At 32.6% G+C, this 22,829-nt stretch overlaps 3 protein-coding genes across 7 annotated transcripts in view; 2 read left to right on the top strand and 1 right to left on the bottom strand.

The window, feature by feature from the left end:
• Positions 1-5,433, bottom strand: part of Ec (ubiquitin specific peptidase echinus) — a 240,843-nt gene extending 235,410 nt beyond the window's left edge. The window contains exon 1 of the mRNA XM_076804296.1: positions 4,933-5,433. The gene's annotated coding sequence lies outside the window, so the exon portion shown is untranslated. The remainder of the gene's footprint in view (positions 1-4,932) is intronic.
• A 10,507-nt stretch (positions 5,434-15,940) lies between these two features.
• On the top strand, positions 15,941-17,464 carry Viaf (viral IAP-associated factor). Its single transcript, XM_076804236.1, has 5 exons — positions 15,941-16,142; positions 16,354-16,489; positions 16,566-16,794; positions 16,866-17,074; positions 17,159-17,464. The coding sequence occupies exons 1-5, from the start codon at positions 16,140-16,142 to the stop codon at positions 17,293-17,295; spliced, it is 714 nt and encodes a 237-aa protein (XP_076660351.1). The 5' UTR covers positions 15,941-16,139; the 3' UTR covers positions 17,296-17,464.
• A 398-nt stretch (positions 17,465-17,862) lies between these two features.
• On the top strand, positions 17,863-22,216 carry LOC143363669 (uncharacterized). 5 transcript variants are annotated; one of them, XR_013083871.1, is made up of 5 exons: positions 17,863-18,414; positions 18,530-20,195; positions 20,889-21,019; positions 21,084-21,149; positions 21,230-21,290. XR_013083871.1 is itself a non-coding variant. In XM_076804229.1 (5 exons), the coding sequence occupies exons 2-5, from the start codon at positions 18,622-18,624 to the stop codon at positions 21,384-21,386; spliced, it is 1,938 nt and encodes a 645-aa protein (XP_076660344.1). In that variant the 5' UTR covers positions 17,863-18,414; positions 18,530-18,621; the 3' UTR covers positions 21,387-22,216. The 5 variants fall into 5 exon arrangements, 2 of the variants coding, with proteins under 2 accessions (XP_076660344.1, XP_076660346.1); XM_076804229.1 differs by having other exon boundaries at positions 20,889-20,965; positions 21,020-21,149; positions 21,230-22,216; XM_076804231.1 differs by having other exon boundaries at positions 20,889-20,965; positions 21,230-21,369.
• The last annotated feature ends 613 nt before the right edge of the window (positions 22,217-22,829 follow it).

The following is a 22,829-nucleotide window of genomic DNA, read 5'->3' as shown; positions in this document are numbered from 1 at the left end:
TAATCGATCATGTTTAGGACGACTATGGACTGCTTCATTTATCAATATTTTGAAATGTATTTTTCGAGGTATGTATGTCTTGTAGACTGTTGTTCCTAATGTAACAATTGTCCATTTAATTTAATTGCCATAAACTGAATAATTAAATGACGAGTTTTATATTGTGGGTCAAAATAGACCCAGGCTCCGTCGGAGGAGGATTAGAAGAGTACTAGGACCTTTTTGTATCATGGAAATTTTCTTTAAAAACGTTTTAACGTTAAAAGTGTCGATGGAGAAGAAACAAAGACAAGTTCTTGAAAGTTTTAGTTTTTTCAAATATTAAAAGAAACAGCTTTTCACAGCACGACACCTATGTGTTGCTCATCGACATTAAAAGAGTTCTCAATCATTGCTATAAATACCGAATTACAAAAATAATGTTTAATGAATATTTAGTGAATAGTACTCAATATGTTCCTCAACGAAGCAGATACGTTCGAACAGAATCTTTTTAGAAACAAATGATAACCGTTTGCTTCGATCTTTGAGTATACATTTTTATTGAACAGTAATTATTTATTATACGAACTCTGAAAGTAAATTTATAGAAAGACGGTTAATATAAGATCTCAGTTTCAAGTTTTTTGAATTTGCAATTGACAAAAGTTGCCGGAAGATAATGCATGATAAGATTTCTTTGGGAAAGGAACATTGTAACCATGTGTTAGACAAGCAAAGCGATCCAATAACTATAAAACAAGACTTAATAAAACGATTTCAATGAAAACAATCTATTTACAATGAATCGTGCTCTTGTGATTTTGATAAGAAACAGAAAACAGGTGACTTTGACTGCTAGGCGTTTCTACTGTTAAAATAACATAAGTATAAATACGTTGTTATTATAAATGAATACATACTCTCTGAATAGTATCTGAACGTTCGTGACGCGTTGACTGTCGCATCAGTCATATTTGACTGACAGAGCTCTTTTTATTCGGAAAAATAAAATTCTGTGGTGACGCATCGAGTGATCCAAATTTCGTTGCGATCCATACGGTCCAAGAGAATCAAACGATATCTACTGATAACATTAGCGACTGCATGCACAAGATGCAAAGTTTATAAGACAACTTTCAATCATATTTTAGACAGTTCCATTTCATTCCGAATCTACAGAAACTCTTCATGAAAAAACAGAATTTCATTTAATTTGACTATCTTTAACTAGCTTCTTTTTTCAATATTTTCATCTGCGAAAATGTAAAGCATGAAATTTCGTAATCTAACAATCATTGTGATAAATTAACTGGAATTACAACAAAAAGAAAAATGGGTACAGTATTCCGTATATGTGAAATGTGAATGTACTATGAATGTGTTATGCACATATGCAGATATTATGCATATATGACAAAAATGAGTATGTGCAATTTAAAACAGTAAACACATTAGAATAATTTAAAATGCTATTGTATTATTTTCAACCTATTAAACATATTAAAAAAGGAAATAACCTTCTATTTCTATCGAGCTTGTCGCAATTCAGGTAGAAAATTTTGATTTTGCAGAAAAATTCATAGATATACCTGCAACTAGTATAAACAAATTTCAAAACTTGGAACACCTAAGATGATTATCCCTGGTGATTTTTGTATCTGACTAGATTATAGCTGCAAACAATTTCGTTATCTTCTGGTTTTCTTAATTTTTCAAATACAAGTTATTGAGATGCCTGTTTAATACAAATTACATGCACCGTAACAAAATCGTTACTTTACGTAATTTTTTTATACCAAAGTTTCAGATGCTTTTTGCTTTCCATTATTACTAAGAGTTTGAAGAATATTAGTTTATTAGTGTATTTACTAGTTTTATTAGTTTAAAACTTAATTAATCCAAGTACTTAATTATTACTATGAAAGATGATGAACGTTCTATTGATCAACGTTGGTTTCAATCTCGAACGCTTTGATTTTTATGAGCATGACACCGAAATCGAATTTGCTGAATAATAACAAAACCACAAAAGCAATAACATTATAAATAAATAATATTAATTACTCTATTACTATTGAATAAACCATATACTATTTAATAAACCACAAAACATATTGTAAAACAAAAAACAGAAATGAAACTAGATTAAACTATTACTACCTAATTACAGTGGGGGTTTCAATTACTGTGCCTATATTAATTATACTTATTTTTTAAGCATAATGAATATTAAAAACAGATATTGAAATTTTTCTCATTAAAGTCAGTTAATATATATGTTATATATCTCTATTTTGATATTCGTTATGCTTAAAAAATAAGTATAATTAATATAGGCACAGTAATTGGTACCCCCATAGTAATTGGGTCCCTTATCCTAAATATTCTCGGTATCAGATCATTATGGGTCGGCAGGGTTATGCATAATGGGGCCTATTTTTCACTGTAAATTTGTATGCAATCTTAAACAAACTGATATTTTAAGTAGGCTGCTCTTTCTCTACTTTTTGGACAACCCAATACGCAGATAAGATCGATATAGCGCAACGCTCTAGCATTTGGACAATGTCAACGGCACGCGTCAACTTGAAAGTCGCAAAAACGAGGAATTCAAGCACGACTGCGCAAGAGTTGTGGCAAACGAGCGATCCGGAGCACCTTGAAGAAAGTACAAGGTTAAATCGAATAAGATCGTCCTGCTGCGCCGAATAGTAGTGGCAATTACACGTCGCTTGCGCGACACGCTTTCTTTATTGCAAAGATGTCAGTGCCACGCACCGTAACGAAGGTCGTTTGTCAACGCGGACCTGCTCGAACAATTTGCAAATCGTGATGTAATGTCCCAGCGTGTCGTTCAACTGTAATCGGGAATAACACGTGTACCAATTTGTTCGTTCGCTTTAAAAAATCCATTACTACTGAGCAAAATAAACTTAAAAGAAAATTTCTACCACGACCGTAGACGTAATCGACAGCTATCCAAGTTTGTATAAATACATACATTTTACGGTACAGTGGATCCAAAAAGTATTCCAACGCTAAACACCCGATTCTCGAAAACAAATAACAAATAGTAGAATAATAAATTTCGACTTACATATTTTAAAGCTCGCAGAGACCAGCGCCCATTTTTTTTTAGAATATCTTTGCACAATATAGCAAGTGAGATACTGAGGGCACGTGTTTGGTCAAAAACATTTTTTTCTGAACAAAATCTATCTAGATTAGAAGAATGAGGAACAGTAAGGTCTCCACAGTGTACCTTATATTATTGCAAAGATGGCTGTACACGTTCCATTCGAATCTCAATGAATCGAATAGAAAACATCGTCGATCAAATTTTCAATCTTTAAATACATGGTGGTTTCAGTCGGGAGAACATTTTTCAATATTTTTTGTACGTTTCAATTTGTAACGTTTGGACCAAAGAAGCATCTTCAGTCGCAGTATAATGCAAAAAATATCTTATACAAAATTAAGCTATAGATAACAAAAATAAAGCCTCCAAGCATTAAAATTAATGCAGTTATATTGCTGCAATATTTTTTTAGATGAAGTGTTCAAATACTTTTTGGGTCCACTGTATACACCATTATTTAAAAATTAACCGTTTACGCCTCAGATTTTTGTAATTGATATAGTATATTGAAAATAAAATTTAACGTGTTCTGCATTAGTAATGCAATAAATTGCTTATATTAGAAATTCTATTTTGTTATTTTTCAATCTTCACGTTTCATAAATCCATAAATATTTGCTGGTTAATAGTCGCTGTAAAAAACTTCATACAAATTGTGAGTTTCATAAAATAATTTGAAGAAACAAAACGTATGAACTGTGTCACATAAACTGCAATATACTTCATTAAAATTTCTGTTTTATGGATTAAAAAAAAAGATTTTTTTTAAAATTCCATAATATTCACGTTCTATCTTTATGAATAGAAATACGAAAATGTTGTATGTAAATGCAAGTGCAAAACTTAAAATTCTACATTCGTAAGTATTTCATTGAAACATTTGTGTTCAATGAAATTGCTGTTTCGCACTTACCATTAATAGTGTCCGATAATATCAACGAGTGTCTAAACGTTGTTAATGAACTTTCACAATTTAAATAAACTCTTTCGTAATTTAAAAAAGTCCTTTTTGCGTGAACAATGATTCTTTGTCCAATTCATAAAGCATCCCATAATAATTCGAATAATCTTAAAAATAGACTGTCTGGAGCTTAACCTGAATAAACAATCTTGATTGGAGTAATTTATGATTAAACAAACATGCAGTAGATATGCTTGCGTAAGAGGAAAATCATAATTATCGTTTAAACATCGTGAGTCATGCATCAAGCACGTAACTTGAGGTTCAAACTGAAACGATATTCATAAAAAATAAAAATATCGTTATTTCTATGGTTTCATTTATGAGCAGATTTTCATTTTAAACAAAAACAGGTGAAGGACCACATCTTTTAGTTACAACAGTTACAATTTCAATATTTAATACTTAATAGTCACACTTCAATTTCTCAAGCTAATTTTCTCAAAAATACTTTTCACAATTGTTAAATCGACTATCAAAAGGGCAATCAAAAAGCAAAACTGAACTGTTCTCAAAAGACGCATCACATAAGTACAAGTCACATCAAATACAGCTACCTATTCGCATTCCTAAGATCTCCGTATTACAAAACATTATTCTCCGCAGAAGACGTCAACAACATAGGGTAAGGGACCCAATTACTGTGCGTATATTAATCATACTTATTTTTAAAGCTTTTTTTAAAGGTTATTTTTAAGTTATATATCTCGTTTTTAATATTCATTATGCTTTAAAAATAAGTATAATTAATATAAGCTCAGTAATTGGCACCCCCATAGTAATTGGATCCCTTATCCTAGTGAACTCTCTCTCCCCAAACCAAGCAAAAGTAATTCCAACAACAATCTACCTTCATGTCACGCAGCATGTGTCCAATAGCGTCTAGATCCTCTTCGAAAAATCCTTTCGACGATTTCCACTATCCTTATCGATCAACGTCAAACTCGCCCGTCGTAAGTCACGCACAACGCAGAGAACAACCGTGCGAAAAATCACGCGGATCCGGTTCCTATCACACAAAAATCGACAACATCCGGAGCACTGGGTATCGCGTCGGTCCTAAACCGCTAAACTCTTCAAACCGATGAACTCTGACAGTTTTGTATATTGCATCCTCGAACAGTTACCGTGATCGAGAGCCGGTTGCGACTCGGTTGTCGCTGGATCAGCGATCGGGTGATCCAGGATGGATCGAGATGTAAACACACGCGTCGTCTCGGACAGTCGAGTTGACAGTAGTCGAGATTAGTTGAACGAGATGGAACTGGTGCCCCACGAGTAGATCAAACGGTCGACGCGTTGTTTTTTCCGAATGATGGAGAAGAAGAAAAGCACGAACGACGAGAGCACAACAGAGGATCGCAATGGAAAGCTGTCGAGCCAGAAGACAGAGTCAGTCAGTCACCGCTCGGTAGTCGGAGTACACTGCAAGCCAAACCTCGCCGCCACGCGACTCCGAACTCGAAAGCGGAGCCGCGCAAGATGGTCGACGCCGTGGCAGCTCTTTCATTGGCTGCTCTCAGGTACCACCGGCACACTGTTATCGCACGGCGAAACGCGGCGCAACGCGCTAGAAAATCGCTGATAAGAAAACCTGCGGGTATTCCGCTTACTATCGCGCGAAAATTTCGCCGCCGGTTTTCTTTTTCTCACCGCGACCCACAAAAGCACAACAGGTCTGGAGGGTTTTTTTCGTTTTTTGTGACCGTCTACCGACGACATCGACCTTCTTGTCGGATTTGACACACTGCTCGACAGATGCGGATTTTTATGCAAATAGGGTAAAACTATTCAATACACCACACTTTTACGGAAACGTCAATAACACTCATACGGTCATACGCTCTCACAGTGAAAATCGTATAGCGTGTACCGACGGATATTTTAGCTTTTAGCAACAAGATGCGGACTTTGACAAAAATTGAATTACCAACCTCTAGTTTCATATATTTTCGTAACTTTTACAGAAACTAAAGAAATGGAAATTATTTTCTGTTAGAAAAATGTGACCAAAATTGACCTCACATTCAAAATCGTACAATAACAAAACAATAATTGCATAATAACAGTGTAAAAAACCAATTTTAATACTTGGTGGGATATCCTTTGTTACTTATAACTTGTAAACGTCGTGGGATTGACTTTACTAATTTTTCTATAAAAAGGTTAAATTTTTATCCATGTGATCTGCAGTGCTTCTTTTAATTGATTTTTATTCGATATTTCAAATTACTTTTATTTTATTTTGAATTTCTGCCAAACGTTTTCTATTAGATTTGAATCCGGTGATTGCAGCGGTATTTTAATCACTTTGAGACAATTATACAATAGCTAGTCTTGTGCCACTCTAGGCTTATGCTTAGGATTGTTATCTCCATAAAATATAAATGAATTTAATGTTCCTAATTTTTTTGCACTATCTTTCAAATTTTTTTTTAAATCGCTTAAATAAACCCGTTTGTCCATCTTATAAATTCTAAATTTCCGACTCCACGATATTATTCCCATACTTCATGGTCGAATTCAAATTTTTGATTTGCTACTCTTAACATCCATTAATAATTCAACATAAAATTTATACATATTTGTTTAATTAATTACATAGCTTCGGAATAACCATATTTTATTCCAAGATTCCTGACGTTTTTCAAATTTAAAAATCATTTAAACTTTATACGAACGATGTATTTTCTATAAATACAAAGAAAAATTTCTTCGTATTTATTTTAACATTGACAAATCTTTCCTAATAACATATGAAGAATAATAAATATAATATGATAACGAAATTTCATTTTACTTCTCTTAGATAAACCTACTTCGTAAAAGACTATAGACATTTGAAGACACAAAATAATGAATCCCGCACTACTTTCTACAGCGATCAATGCGTATTTAACGTTTCACATTCCACCAGTCGAAAACATTATGAATCGATCATAGCAATTTCATATTCAGTGGATTTCTAATTGTTGCAAACCTAAACCTATAATCAATGCCGTGTTTCCTTCTTTGGATAATTTACTTGTGTTGGTCTTACGAAAACCTGGTTCACCTTATTTTCTTCATCAGAAACGGTTTGCTCTAGTTTCGTGTATTCAATAACTCAAAAACTTAAAGATCAAAAAAGTGAAAATATTACTTATAATCTGTCAAGTTAATTTTCACAGAAACTTGACATGGAATTTTTGTTGACACATTTACACGATTTTGTCGACATCAAAAGAACGTCACTGGCATCCCTTTAATTCGACGTATCTCGTTTTTACACCACAAGAACCATTAAATTAAGAAGTAGAACTTGGACAACCATGACGAGATTTTCCTATTTACGCATTAAATTTTTTAATTTATTGATGAAGCTACTTCTTTGAAAATTCACGTCGAAGTTCTTATTCAACCCAATACAAATAGTGTAAGGTACCCAATTACTGTACCTATATTAATTATACTTTTCATTAAAATCAGTTAATATATATGTTATATATCTCTTTTTTAATATTCATCATGCTTTAAAAATAAGTATAATTAATATCGGCATAGTAATTGGTACCCCCACAGTAATTGGGTCCCTTACCCTACTTAATCATTTGAAATGTTTAGAAAATTAGAATTTAGTTGGAATATTTGTAATTCTGTTAATCAATTTATATTAATCAGTTGTAAATTTATTTTAAATCCATATCTACTGTTTTCCAAATTGAAGATTCACTGATTAAAATGGCAGTAAATTCACAGAATGAGATGGAGATTATTTTCGACAATAGAATTGTTAAAATGCGATACGGTCGGATTCAAAGAACATGTAATGCAGCGCGAAGACTTCGTTCGTTTGCTACATTACTTTGTAATGGTAATGTAAAAATAGAGTCCTGTTTAATCAGTGTTCAAATACACAATTCCCAAATCTGTCAGAAATATATTCTAGTTTTTTTTTTCATAAATAGTTCACAAATTCACAAAGAAAAGGTTACAAACTAATTTGTACACGCAATAACTTCTGTTTCGACTTATTCTGGCAGCGGAGCGAACAGGAATAAACAAAATTGCAATTTCCTCGAAGTTTTCGAGAGATCGAGGTTCGACTGCGGTATAAAATCTTATAGAGAACGCGCCGAATAATAAATCCAATTAGGAAAGAAACCATATTTGAGACAGTTAAACATTAAAGCTTCATACAACCTTGCGAAACGTATATCGCAATCAGATTCATTTGCTTTCATTAATACGTCACATGATAGGTAAGCGCGCTGACCAATTAAAATTCGCTTAAGCGTCGGATTAAAGCCAATCGAAGCTGGATTGAAAATTACATTTTCGCCGAGGCGTAATTAACGATCACACGAATGAAGGTGTTCCTGCGGCACCGAGTCCTGGAAGGAATGCAGCTAACTGCAAATTTCCGGTAGGCTACATTCTAAAACGAAATGGACATACACGCGTCCGAACAAATTCTATCGGGCAGATTATGTGTACATACTAGGTCGCTTAGAACCTTGTTCATTTCCGATTCTCTTTCGTTCCCTTCGTTTCGCGCCTTTCCTGAGGGCACTATCGCGCCCGTACGTGAGTGCCTGCAAGGTCGATTCCCCTCCCATCCACTCCCTTTTTCAACAAATCACGATGCCGTTCACGCGAGCTTATGCAAATTTTCTTGGCGAAACGGACAAACGTGGAAACGTCTACACGTTTGAAGACGACAATTTGCGGTCAATCTTTCGATAGTAGTTTATCAAAAAACTCATAACATACCTTGATATATGTTATTTAGCCGATAGGGTAAAGTAGCCTAATATGAGATCCATTTTTTTAAAAAATCACAACTCTAGTTTAACCCTTTGCCGTACAATATCGAGTCAGACTTGTAAAAACTATGTTTTTTTTCAAACTACTGCTTTTTTCTTATATTTGATTAAATTTCTTAACACGTTCACGGACAGTAAAAATTTCAGTGAGCTACAAAAATAGACAGGCAATTTTTTTGAAACTAGTTGTACTATCCGAAATCTGATTAGACATAAACAATAATAATAAGCTAACTGTCATTAGTAATGACAGTTGGTCATTACTTTGAAATGTATATTAATTACAAAAACTTAAGGTTGTATAAAATTAAATGAATAAAAATTGGCTTTAAAATTTGAATGCCATAGCATTCATGTCATTTTGCATCACTATGAAAATAAATGCTATAGTATTCACGTCCGCGAACGTGTTAAAGATTCTACGCTACAGTTTAGATAATACCTTCTAGTTTGAGAATTAAAAAAATGATCCATTTCAGATGTTTCAATTTTTGTCAGTAATGGCCGCCATCGATCAATATCATTAATAGAAGACTGGAGTTTTTCACTTATTAATTCTCCTTAAAAAAAATCCTGGAAACATCATTTCCATGTTTTTTCTTTCATTTCTGAATAGCTATTTAGCATACGAAACGCTTATAAGAAACGCCGATTAAAAGTTAGAAATGCAAATATATGTCACATAAAATTATTTTATCCGGGTTCATTGGATTTCCCTATAGCTAAAATTATAAATAAATAACGTCTAACGAGAATTAAGTTAAGCCTTTCAATTGTCATTTTGCCGAATATCAAGAACCAATTAAGTACAATTTAGCAATATATTATAGACACTGCTTGCTATTTTCGTCACGCTTCGAACGGGAATTGGCAAGCTTCATCTTCGCTAACAATAAGCAATTCGAAGAAACAAGGTCAGAAAACTATTGATACCTAATCACAGAAGGGATATCAACTGAAAAATGGAGTTAACCACGAAATTGTGATAAATCGGAGGATAAACTAATATCAGACAGTGGTGGTAAGATGTTTTTGTACTCACAATGGTATGAAAAGGAATATACAAGAAAAGATACGACAGAATTTAACTAGAATTAAATAATTTGTTCTTTTTTTTTTTAATTTTACATACAGATGTAGTTTCTAGACAGTGTTACGTGCTTATATAGCAATACATTTCAATACTAATCTCAATTATGCATTTTTAAAGGAGAGAAAAATACGTAATAAAAGAGAAAGTGTAGAGAGAAGAATAAAATTCAATTCCATCATAAACAAAATCATGCCACTGTATCATTTTTAATATAGAAAATTGTCTTGAATGTTTCTACATCTTATTTCGCCAACACGTCTCAGATATTTTATTTGACTAAAGAACAATATTAAATAAATTTTCGAATAAACTCGTTCAACCATTTGCGTGTTATAATAAAAGTCACGTAAAACATTATCGAATATACTCTTATAATTAGTATGAAAGAGTAACAATAAGTCAGTCTAACTGGTCGATGGCTTCAGTGTTAACACAGGAGAGTGTAACCAAGATGAGCACTTTGTTCACAGTTAATTTCGCCTTGGTCCCAACGTGGTACGTAATACAAACGACAGAAATTCCTCTGAATCGAGTTGCACACGCCTAAATACAGGGTTAAGTTCCGATCCAGCACGCAACCGGAAACACGAGCGCTTCGACCAAACAATACTTTCGCAAAAAAGAGAGCACAACAATGGAAAACAATAACGGCGAACGGTGCGTGCAATATACACTCACGCGAGGGAAGCTTTGATCAGTGTTTCCTTGACGGTTCCCATTGTGCCGATTTCCCTAAAAACGCGTCAGAATTTTCCTACTCTTCCTTTTCTTTGGTGAACGCAATTTTCGATTGCCTTTCGTAAAATTTTTCAAAATCATGCTGCTTGAAATATGAACCAGTTATTTACAGAAACGTCTACAATTATTTCCACTCTTCTTTCATGCTGATTATTTTAGCAATAACAAATTAACGCAAAGTTCAACTACGAATATGAAGGTGAAGTGAAATAAAATTTAATTCAATATTTAATACGGTTTTATGAATGTGAATATTATCTTCAGAAACTTGTGAAGAATACGTTTAAATGGATAAAAAAACCAATAAAGTTTTAATTAATTATACCAATACGATTTATATAAGAACAACTTAATATTAAGTTGGTTATTACTTAATTTCATTAGATCTCTATACTTAACCAACTTCATTACTAGCGGATTTTTATGCAAAATGAAAATTGTCTGCGTTAATTTTAAACTACAAAATCTACATAATCAATTTTTTTTAGAAATTCTTTAAAGGTTTTCACTGTTTTACATTTGACCTACTCATTTTTGTCTTAAATGCACAAAATCTCCAGTCTATTCATTACACAGCTCTGTTTGCAAATTTATCTGCGGTGTAAAATCAAAATTGGGTGTACAATCTCCTTAAAAAGAGAACATTCTCTTTCATCGATTCTGTTAAATAAAACTGTGTATATCGTGTATCGAATGAACAGAACAATTTCGTTTCCGTGTAAAGAAATTTCCAATGCCTTCTTTTCTTCAACAGCCTGTACACGCCATTAATCCGTTCAACTGTGCAACCACAACAATTTTTCGCTAGAGGCTTCGAACTGGCTTTCAATTACGACGATTTTAATCAAACCCGATGAAACGCGATTCTTGGAATCTTTGAAAAATTTCCTCTCGCATTACAAGCCTAAGCACAAAAGGATACACGTGTTCACTTTCGTCCGTCAGCAACCGTTGCTGTGTATTTTCTGCAATTTGCCTGGCGTCGCCGAAGAAACATGTTTCTTTTATGAGGTCCGGTAACAAAGGTTCCACCACACAAAGGTACATGCGACGTGAAAGCACCGTGAAAACGGAACGAGCATTTCTCGGTGTTGCGTGTACGATTAGCTTTCGTATCGGATTGAACTCGAGGGAAAATTAATCCGATTTCCCTCCCCTGAAGAGCATCGCAATCATTTTCCGTTTGGAATTTCTTTCGGAGATAAGAGAGGCTCGACAATGTTTTTTCGATATATAATTATATTTCGTTAACCCTCGGACGGCGGACCATTCTTATAACTATATAACTAATGATATATTTAAGGCCATTCGCCATGTTTATTAATCTTTTAAAACTTTTTCTTACAGATACATACTTCTTGTAGGTACTTTAATCTTTCTATTGTAGCTAATGTAGCAGCTGTTTGTTTAATTAATTCACCAGAAACTTAGTACTAATAGCATGACGATTTTGATTGTCTGGGTCAAAACAAACTCGATCTCAGCTATCGGAGAATAAAAAAATTAATATGTAAAAAATTAATAATTAATATTATTATATGATAGTATTTTAAACTATAATAGAAGGTCGTGGCAGCCATTTCTGTAAAACACTTCTTGTGGTACCAGAGCGGTTTTAATCTTTAAATGACAATTACTTGAATACTACGTGCTACATAAAAAAGAATAATTTAGATACGAAGTGAATGGTTTTGAGGGGGCCACAATCTGGTATACATAGTTTCTTCGTAGACAGACGCGTAGAGGTCATATGAAGGTGACATACGTTTTTCTTATTGGAATCCTGTATTTTTTAATGCTACAATTGATGAAGCTCCGATACTCTCCACGAAAAATTATATTGAGCTGCTTATGTAAAAAAATTATTATTTTAGGATATATTTTGAATAGAACGTTGAAAAATTTCCACACTCCTGTTGTTTCAAAGCATACTTTGCTAGGTATTCATACGTAGATATTGCAACATAGAACAATTTTGTATTCGCAAAAAAACTGCAAAAAACTTCTTGCTTATATGTAAATTTGCATAGAGAAAAAATCTGAAAAATGCAACATTTTATATTACAAAAATATTGGGACTTGTTTAAGATATAAAATAAGATATATATGTATATAATGATATTATGATATTATGTCTGTACATGTATACAATATACACAACCTTCAAAATATGATTATAACAATTACTAGAATACTTGATTTTTTGAGAGGCGTCACTTAACAAACTCAAGTTTCATGTTGCATACGTGAACTTTGTGCAATTTTGTTAAAACATAAACGAAAATGTACATGAAAGTCCAAAAATGGAAGGTTTTGTAGTTTTATGGCAAATAATAAAAAAATTAATTGGACTCTTTTACGGACATTTAAGCTTTGAATGGAAAATTTCGTCTTATTGTGCCGAGTTACTATTCGTAGTTTCGCGTCGAATTTAAATGACCGAACAAAATTAATTGAGAAGGCTCAAACCCGCGTCTATAGGTCTCGAAGGTTATATTGTACCGTTATAAATGGAAATTATCGTTCCATATGCCTATAAATATTATCGTGGCGATGCTCAAACTGGTTTTAGGTATTTGGTGCGGGACACAAAACACAACCGTGGTCCAGCACAGCTGCACGATTAACCGGTTTCCCTGATTACAGGCGACACAGTCTATGGACTGCTCCAATGATTCTTGCCGTTTATACTTTGATGACATACGCCTGTACTCACAAGAAGTGTAATAACAACCTAGCCCATGTGCGTAGCTCAAATTAGTGAGAAGCGTTGCGTCATTAACGTTCATTTTGCAATCATTATTCTCTTAATTACGCTTTTTCATTGCTGTTTCATCTCTACGGTTTTCTACACATGAAATACATACATAAAGTGTCCCAAAAATGGTGTACTTTCTTCAAAGGAGTGATTCCTGAGGTGATTTGAAGTAACTTTTTCCTTTACGAAAATGTTCTCCGCGGCTTTGTGAAGGAGTTATTAACGAAAAACGCGGACCAATTAGAGCGCGGCTATAGTAGAATGCGGTGTTGGCATTGGCCGAGCCGAAATCAGTCTGCTGTAGCCGCGCTCTGATTGGTCCTTGTTTTTCGTTAATAATTCCTTAACAAAGTTGAGGGGAATATTTTCGCAAAGGAAATAGTTACTTCAAATGACCCGAGGGATTGCCCCTTTCAAGGAGGTACAACATTTTTGGGAAATTCTATATACATATCTATATTTCTTCCGCAACGATATACACGAAACATTTGGGAAAAAATTATTACGACAATGTGTAGCAAATTGAAAGACAACTTGTGCATGTGCAGTTTGCTCACGATCATTTTTCGTAAAATATTATCTCATTGACTTTTTATGTTCAATAATATACTGATTATGCCCTGCTAACAAATATACCTGTAGCTGAAAAAGTATAATAAGAATCTAGTTCGCGTGTATAGTTCGCATTAATGAGAAGCGTTGCTTAATTAACTTTCGTTGTGCAATTATTATTCCCTTAATGACACTTTTTTCATTGCTGTTTGATCTCTACAATTTCCCGCACACGGAATATGTATTTCTTCCATTACATTAACTCTCAATACCTGAGCGATATACACGAAACAATTGCGGAAAAATTATTGCAACAATGTTTAGCGAATCGAAAAAGAACTTGTGCACACCCAATTTTATACAAAAAATTAGCGCATTGATACCATCTGGATTTTGCAGTATCATTTTTAATAATATGCTCATTTAGAAACGATTTGTTACTAATAGATAGCGGAAAGTTCGGATAGCGGATAGTTTTGCGGTTCTTCATGCAAAATAAAAATTTTCAACCAGAATTGCAACAAACTAGAGTGAAATAGAAAATCTCCTTTCTTAATACGTTTAACAGGTCGAAAACAATATAACAATATTTTTATATTCTTCCAATGTTTTTACTGTTTTAAATTACATTTATTCATTTTTGACATAAATGCATAAAATCCGCTGTGTAGTTATTAACACTAACCGTATCGAGTACAAAATATGACTGATATACGACATTATGTGTATAAAAATTTCAGGACTGAATTTACATGTTTAGATTTCTCGCAATTTTTATAGCAATATGTGCTTGAATGAAGAAATTTATTTAATAATTTTGAATGGAAGTATCTGCGTAATTTCAATAAATACAAAATAAAAGATGTGAAATCGGTCATTTGACCAGTCGTGGTACGGTTAGTATTAAAAACAGGTAAAGTAGGCGATATGCTAACCGAGCACATTGTTTTGGTAGTATTAAAAAGTTCGGACTGTAGAAGATCTGGAAGATAGGGACAGTACGTACCTAGTCGATGATTATTTGTAAACAGCACTGCTTTTTTAAGCCAAGGAGAGTGAGTAAGAGTTACAAACACATAGTAAGTATTTACAATGTAATCGTAAAAAGGGACGAACATATTACGTTTACATTTGTTGTACCAGTTTTACAAATATATCTACCGTAAATCTGACATCAGAAGCTGCATTTATTATCAAAATTGTTCTATCATTCAAAATAAATTATACATATTATAAATATCATTCAGAAGATTAATAACAATAGAATAAAAATTGTATAGGATTCCTCTTGCTAATGTGTGCGATGCATGAAAAATAAAATAAAACTATGAAATTCCAATCAACTTTATATTTTATCATTTTTCGAACAATATCGTACACTATGAATATAGTATACAAGCTTGTGGTTTTTTGAAAATTTATTTTAGCAGGACGTCTGATAAAAATTGCAATATTTTCGGATACTGGGATAATGGGATATTTCGCGTCCTTATATATGTATATCGGTTCTATTTTATTCTATCTTTTTCTATGGTCATAAATGTCGGCAATTTAGTAAAAAGTGAAAGTCCAACACGTGGCTTTCAGCTGGACACTTCAGGTACTCGGTTCGTTTTATGACGGGCAATTGTAAGAAAATCCTTTTACAAAAGCTATTTATCTGGTACTTCCTGACTTCGCGATGGCCTCTTCGAATAGAAAATGTAAATTAGAAGATTTAAATTATTGAGGCAATTAATTTATTTGTGACAGTGTTTAAAAGAAAAAAATTCCGAATATGATTTTCACTGCTGAATATGAATAGCTAAAAAATATATTTAGAATTCCAGAGCAGCCACGTGGGGCGCCACCGCCTATGACACAGTTTTTAAATAGAATGAGATTGGAGTGTGAATGCGTCATTGATGATACCATAAATGCACGTATGTAAAAGTACGGGTGTGCAGCGCACCTCATTGTAGTGAAACGTGATCAGCTGTCGTTCATAACTCTACATACGTGTACAATAGATTTTTGACACTTCAACGATTCAGTTACATCAATTTCTTTAATCACATACTACAAATCTACGTTTTCGGCTGATATCGCGTTAGTAATTGTTTCATTTCACCATGGTAAGTGACGATTTGACTTTTCGAAATAGAGGTTATGTTAAGATGAATATCTCTGACTCCAAAAAAGGAATATCATTATCAAGATTCAAGATCTGAAATAATTTTTAATGCTCTAGCTGCTCAATATTATAATAGTAAGAAAGAGTTGAAATAAGATTTTCTTTAATTGCTTTATCTATATGTTTGTATAACCTAAATTTTATTATTGTAGCAAGATCCGAATGAAGACACCCAGTGGAATGACATACTTAGGAGTAAAGGGATTATTCCAGAAAAAGAAAAAGAAGTTACGGAAGATCAAATATTGGACATAGTGGAAAATACTATAAATGAAAAAACTGGACGAAGTACTTAAATATTCTGTTATTAATTTTATGCTATATATTTTATTTCAACTTCTAATGATATTTCCACATTTTTTAGCAACCGATGATTTAGAAAGCAAAACATTAGATGAATTAGATGAACTGGAAGATGAAGAGGATGAGAGAATTCTATTGGAGTATCGTCGTAAACGAATAGCAGAAATGAAAGAGTTGGCTAGTAAATCTAAGTACGGAGAAGTCAAAGAAATATCAGGAGAAGATTATGTTCAAGAAGTAAATAATGCTGGAGAAGATATTTGGGTAGTTCTTCATTTGTATAAGTCTGGGTATGATCATTTATTTGACAAGAAGAAACATTCGATAAAGAGCTACACATTACTGTAATTATTATTTCTAGCATCCCACTTTGTACACTAATAAACCAGTACTTAGCTAATCTAGCAAGGAAGTTTCCAGCAACAAAATTTTTAAAAAGTATTTCGACCACTTGCATTCCTAATTGGCCAGACAGTAATCTTCCTTGTATTTTTGTATACAACAATGGGAACATGGTGAAAAAATTCATTGGTCCAATTGAATTAAGAGGCATGAAACTAACAGAAGCAGGTATGCACAACTATGAATACAGAAACAAATTTTTAATGTAGATAACCAATATGAATAATATTAACACAAATGATTATGCAATAGAGTTGGAATGGTTGTTGGGTCAAGCAGAAGCTGTGTCAACGAAAATTACCGAAGATCCAAAGCCGAAAGTTAGAGATGTATTGTTTTCTACACTAAGGCTTCAAAACGATGATGTATCGGACGATGGTGATTGGTAACTGTATTTATGTTATCTAATTATACAAGCCAAACCGACGTTCAAGTATTGTAAGGCACAGAGCGTTTAATTTATTTTATCACTGTTCTCACACATACATCATCTTTTGTTACTTCTAAAATTTTATTACACCCAATCGTATTAACACAATAAAGTATTTTATTACCATACCACCTGATTTCACTTTATGATTTCAATCACATCTTTAATAGATTGTACACCGTAAAATGAGACAAAAATCGTTTAATTTCGATGTCGGAACGTATACACGTTTAGTTCTCGCATACGCACACAAAGCATGAACACGTAAAGATGATCTTGAATTATATTTTAGATGCTAAACAGATAAATAATCAAAATTAGATTTTCCGATAATTGATTTTTGCTCAAATTCATATTCAGTTTATTCGTATTGAAAAATTTTGATGTTCAATCGAACTTTTACAATTACAGCAGTGTCCCGTATAACGCGATCAAAAAACTGTTTAAAAAGACCGTATATGTATTTTATGTAAATGTATAAAGAATCGTTTAAGAAGACTCTATACTTTCCACTACGGAAAATACATATATGTATACAGTCTTTTTCAAACAATTTGTTCATCACGTTATACGGTAGTCTACTGTGCATCTAATCGAAGGATTTAAGAGTTACTCGATTAAAAAAATGGTAACCGTGTCATATACATTTTAAAAATATTAAACGTTAATGATTAACACACATATTTTTCGTCGTAAGATTCTTTTTCTCCTCTCTCGAAGTGTTTACGTTATCGCGCTGTTCAAGGACGTCTCAAGTTTCGTACAATGTATATACCTGTCTACACCATAACCATAGAGCTTTCTGGTTCTGCAATCATCCTGCAATACAGTTTACTTTCGATCGTCGATCGTGACGGTACCCGGCGATGGTACGTGGTGACGGGTGATGATCAAGAATTTACATTTGGAAACATTTGTGTTTTCATGAATCGTTTAAAAATTATTATGCGCATACAGCTGTTCACATTAATCATTTTATTTCTACCGGTTTATCGTAACAACTGAAGTAAGAGTGCAAGCAGACTTACAATTTCCAATCAAAGTGCATACACTGACTTACTAACATCAAAAAAGTTGGGTAAGTTTAATTAACGAAAATGAATATGTCCATCTTATAGCGATATCATTTTGCTATGGTAAATTATGTAAATTAATTACACCGATTATTATACAAAAATAATAATTTTTTATAGCTATAATATGAGTAATACGATATAGAAAGATGTATAATTAATGAAACAATATACATTGAGGAATAGATATAGTACTCGTGAAAGACAGAAAAATGTCAAAACCACAAACTAAGACTGTTATGGTTAAATGTTATGATAATAATTCGAATTTGGAAAGTGAAGATGCAAGGGATGATTATGCAAACTTAAATGTATTGCCCATAAAAGAAAATAAAGTGCAATATAAACTTACTGGATGTAATGTACCAGAAGAGAATGGAAAATGTAGAGGAAGGAATAATTTGGACAGTTATAATGTAAATCATAATGAAATCTCTAAGGAACAAGTAAGTGAAAATACTATAACATTGACTCGTAGAATTCCCAATATATTAAAGAATAGTCCAAAGATGCATAAAGTTGTTAAAGAGCCATCAAATGAAACAGTTTCTGTTAATATGAAAGAAAATATACAGGAAGCATATAATTCAGTAACAACATTGGATGGTTCATCTTCTAAGAGAAGTTGCATAAAAACTGGTAATAAATGTAAAAAATCAATTCGTAGAAGAAAACAGGAACATAATTCCATAGATATATGCCAGAAATCACCAAATTGGAATATTCACACCTTTGTTGATGACCAAAATGAAATAAACAACTGCAAAAAAGAAAAGAGAATAAGACCTGGTATAAAAAAACCTAAAAGGAGAAATAAACTACCTGCTCTTGAAACTAAGAAGCAGAAAGAAAATTTATTGCCGCCAATATCGCACGATATATCGACAGAATTCACGACTGAGTTTCATGTTGTTCCCTACTTGGGAGAAACTAAGCCTATCGATTTGCAAGATTCCATTGATTTTTCGAGCAATGAGATATTTAGTAACTATGACTTCACAGAATATACGGTAGACTTTAACAAAACATTTAATTCTTCGAATACGATATATGACAGTGAAATTTGTGAAAAAGAATACGATATGAATGGCAATGAAGTAGACACGTATGAAATACAGTATTCAACACTGTCGGAATGCTGTAGCAAGAATGATAAGAAACCAAACTACTCATTAAATCCTTGTTGCAGTTATTGCCATGAAGATTGTGCTGCACACTGGATAGCAATCAGTGAACAAAAGAACATGGTTTCAGCGAAAGACAGAGTTTTGTCAGATAACATAGTTATGAATGATAGTGAAATAAATCGTCAAGCCAAATTTGATTGTTCCTATTTAACTGTTGTGGAGGACGATATAAATTCAACCAGTGAATTTTTAAATGAAAAGTACAATGAAAATAATTCGCATTTGCCAATACCCAATATACCTGACATTGATACTTTCAATGAAAAATGCAATGAAAATAGTTTATATTTGCTAAATGAAGAATGCAATGAAAATAATTTATATACGGATACGCCAAATATGCCTGAAATTGTTTCACAATACAAATTAGAAAATGCGGAGTTGTCTTCTACGGAATCAACCATTTCTTGTATCGAGAATATTGAGGAAGGGATTTTGAAGGAGCTAACTGAAATAGAAAATGCAGAATGCAACATGTACAACGATATCAATGATGACTTCTTGCACCAGCTTGACTTGGCCATAACTTCACTTGAGTCGAAAGAAATGGATGCATTACAAGCTCAGGTATACACAGAAGAAGCTGAAAATAATGACGAGTAAGTAAATAGCATATGATATCATCACATGGTATGAAAAGTAAATGTTTGAATGGCAAAACTAACTGTTCAAAATTAAATACCCTTGTTATATAAAAATAAATTGTAATAAATGAATGATAGATAATTAGAAAAAATTAACGATAATAAATGATAATGCTAATGAAACTAATATTGATCAGAAACAATAATAATTTTTATAGTGACGGCAAGAAGCGAACACTGCTTCTTTTATACTTTGATCATCGAGACAGTTCAAAAACTCCAATTATTATCTATTATTAATTTATTATTATTCATTTATTTATTTGTTTATTTGTTTATTTGTTTATTTTTATAAAATACAGATAATTATTTTAATATTTTATAATTGATATTATTTTAATATTATCATTTTGGTCTTTCAGTTTTCTTTTTCAATCTCATCCATTTTTGTCAATTTATCAAGAACAGACCAGTTTCCGGGTAGCATTTTTAATTTACATTTTTGTGACCTTCGTGACATATAGTTTCGATTCATATGAAAGAAATTGTGTGATTTTATCATTATTTGAATACTGTTCCCTAGTGCAATTAACATTGAAGATAAGCGAAAATGTTGAATCTTTGTTGTTGAAATAATTATAAGCAATACTATGCATCTTGATGTTCTCAACGTATTTTTGTACTATATTGGACGCGTTTTTATCGTAGACTTCAGTGTTTGCTATGTCCTCTAACGTTCTTCTCGGCGCGCACAATGGCGATGCATCAGGCCGGAGCGCATGGAGGTAATATCAGATTTTATTCACAGCAAGAACCGTAGTTACCGAATTTCTTTTCAGGTATGTACGTAATACTTTGCGAAAGTTGCGGCAGGCTTTTCAATCGAAAATATCATTTCAATAGGCATTTCATCCATTGCGGTCGCTTAAAAGAGCCATACAAATGCGACATATGCACGAGAAACTATAGGTAAAGAAAAGTGAGGCGATCGCTGATCCACAGCATTCTTCAACGATTTCCAGAACGTATTGACGGTAGTTTCGTTTCAGACACAAATCTTCTCTGATTCACCACTTAAAAGTCGCTCATGGCGTTCAATACGCTAGCAATCGTTCGACAACGTACACATGTAGCATATGTAAAAAAATGTATAGTAAATTCGGTGCTTTCGAGAATCATATGAAGCGGCATAAAAATAATTGTTAAGGTAAGCTGCGTGAAGGAATCATTTTTGTTTTTGGTTCGTATTGTTTTGTTTTTCGAGAAGTTTTTAGGCTAACTTTTCCTGTTTGTAGTGAGTACCAGAAACAAAAACTTAAAGAGCATAACAGAGACATTAGCAATAAGTGTTACCAAAGTATTATAGAATATAGACTTGTTTGGTTTATGTTACTGCGATCGGTTATGATGTTCCTTGCTAAGACCCATAATTTTCATAGCGATACTGTTTGTAAGAATTCATTACTTATTCTGATGACTAGCATAAACGGTTTTTCCTTTTTAAATTAACAGATTTTAATTTTAACGATACTTATCATGGCGTTTTTTATTTTTATATATTTTATTTTTCATTCCTTTTTATATTTTTATTATTATGTTACCAGTACACACGTCGGTTCTTTTATATAACTTGACACGTAAACAGTATTATCAGTTACATGTAAGAAATTTATTGTATGAGTCGGTATAATTAAATTTACTAAAAATCACAAATATATTTTTTCTGTTAAGTAAAGATAATAAATTAGTACTTTCGGCTTTACAATTGTTATTTGCATTTATAATGTTATCTGTTATTTTTATAATATTAATTAATTCATATTTGAAAGTCAATGGCAATATAAAACGGTTTATTAAGTTAATATAATGATAAACAATGTTCATAATGTACTTATTATTACGTTCATGCATTGACACTGAAATTTTACGCGCCAATACAAACATGAAGCCAAATTAAATAATATAAGTATAAAATAAATAATGTCGTCCCACACATTATTGTACTACTCCATTCAAAATAAATGAAATATAAACATGATCCTTTAATTTATAACTACCCGACTATAAATTAATTATAATAATAGCGTGCAATTGATAACGGTAATAATTATTATATTAATTACATACTAATTATATAAGTTTATAGTAAATGAAAAACGTGTTTTCTTTGATAATCGTTAATATTTTTTACTTTTTGATGAAATACTTTATTCCTGAAATAACCCGAGAAAATGCCAAGAGTCCTGCAGGCTCAATTATGAAATATTTAATAAACTTGGTATCCACATCCACAGGGAAGACCAATAATTCTGACCACCTTGAATATTTCCGTTATTTGTGATAATATGAAAAAATAATATATACAAAACTCACGTGGTATAGAGAGGGAAATATTGTGATACAAACATTTTTTTGTATGGGTAACAGGGTTTCATAAATTATTTCGGTATCTCGTTAACAATGAGGTTCAGGATATATGAAGGTCCAATACATTTTCACACGAAATTTAATACTCTGTCGACTCATGGTACAAAAGGTAGGTCTGTCTAGAATTGTTTAGACATCGTGTCTGGTTCTGTGCTACGATCGAGTGGGACACTGTTTTTGAGATATTTATTGGCATGCTTGGTCTTAAGAGTTCGATGGGTG

This window comes from Halictus rubicundus, chromosome 2 (assembly GCF_050948215.1).
Source record: "Halictus rubicundus isolate RS-2024b chromosome 2, iyHalRubi1_principal, whole genome shotgun sequence".
NCBI classification, from domain to species: Eukaryota; Metazoa; Arthropoda; class Insecta; order Hymenoptera; family Halictidae; genus Halictus; species Halictus rubicundus.
The sequence above is the reverse complement of the archived record's forward strand: the minus strand, read 5'-3'. Positions and strand labels throughout refer to the sequence as shown.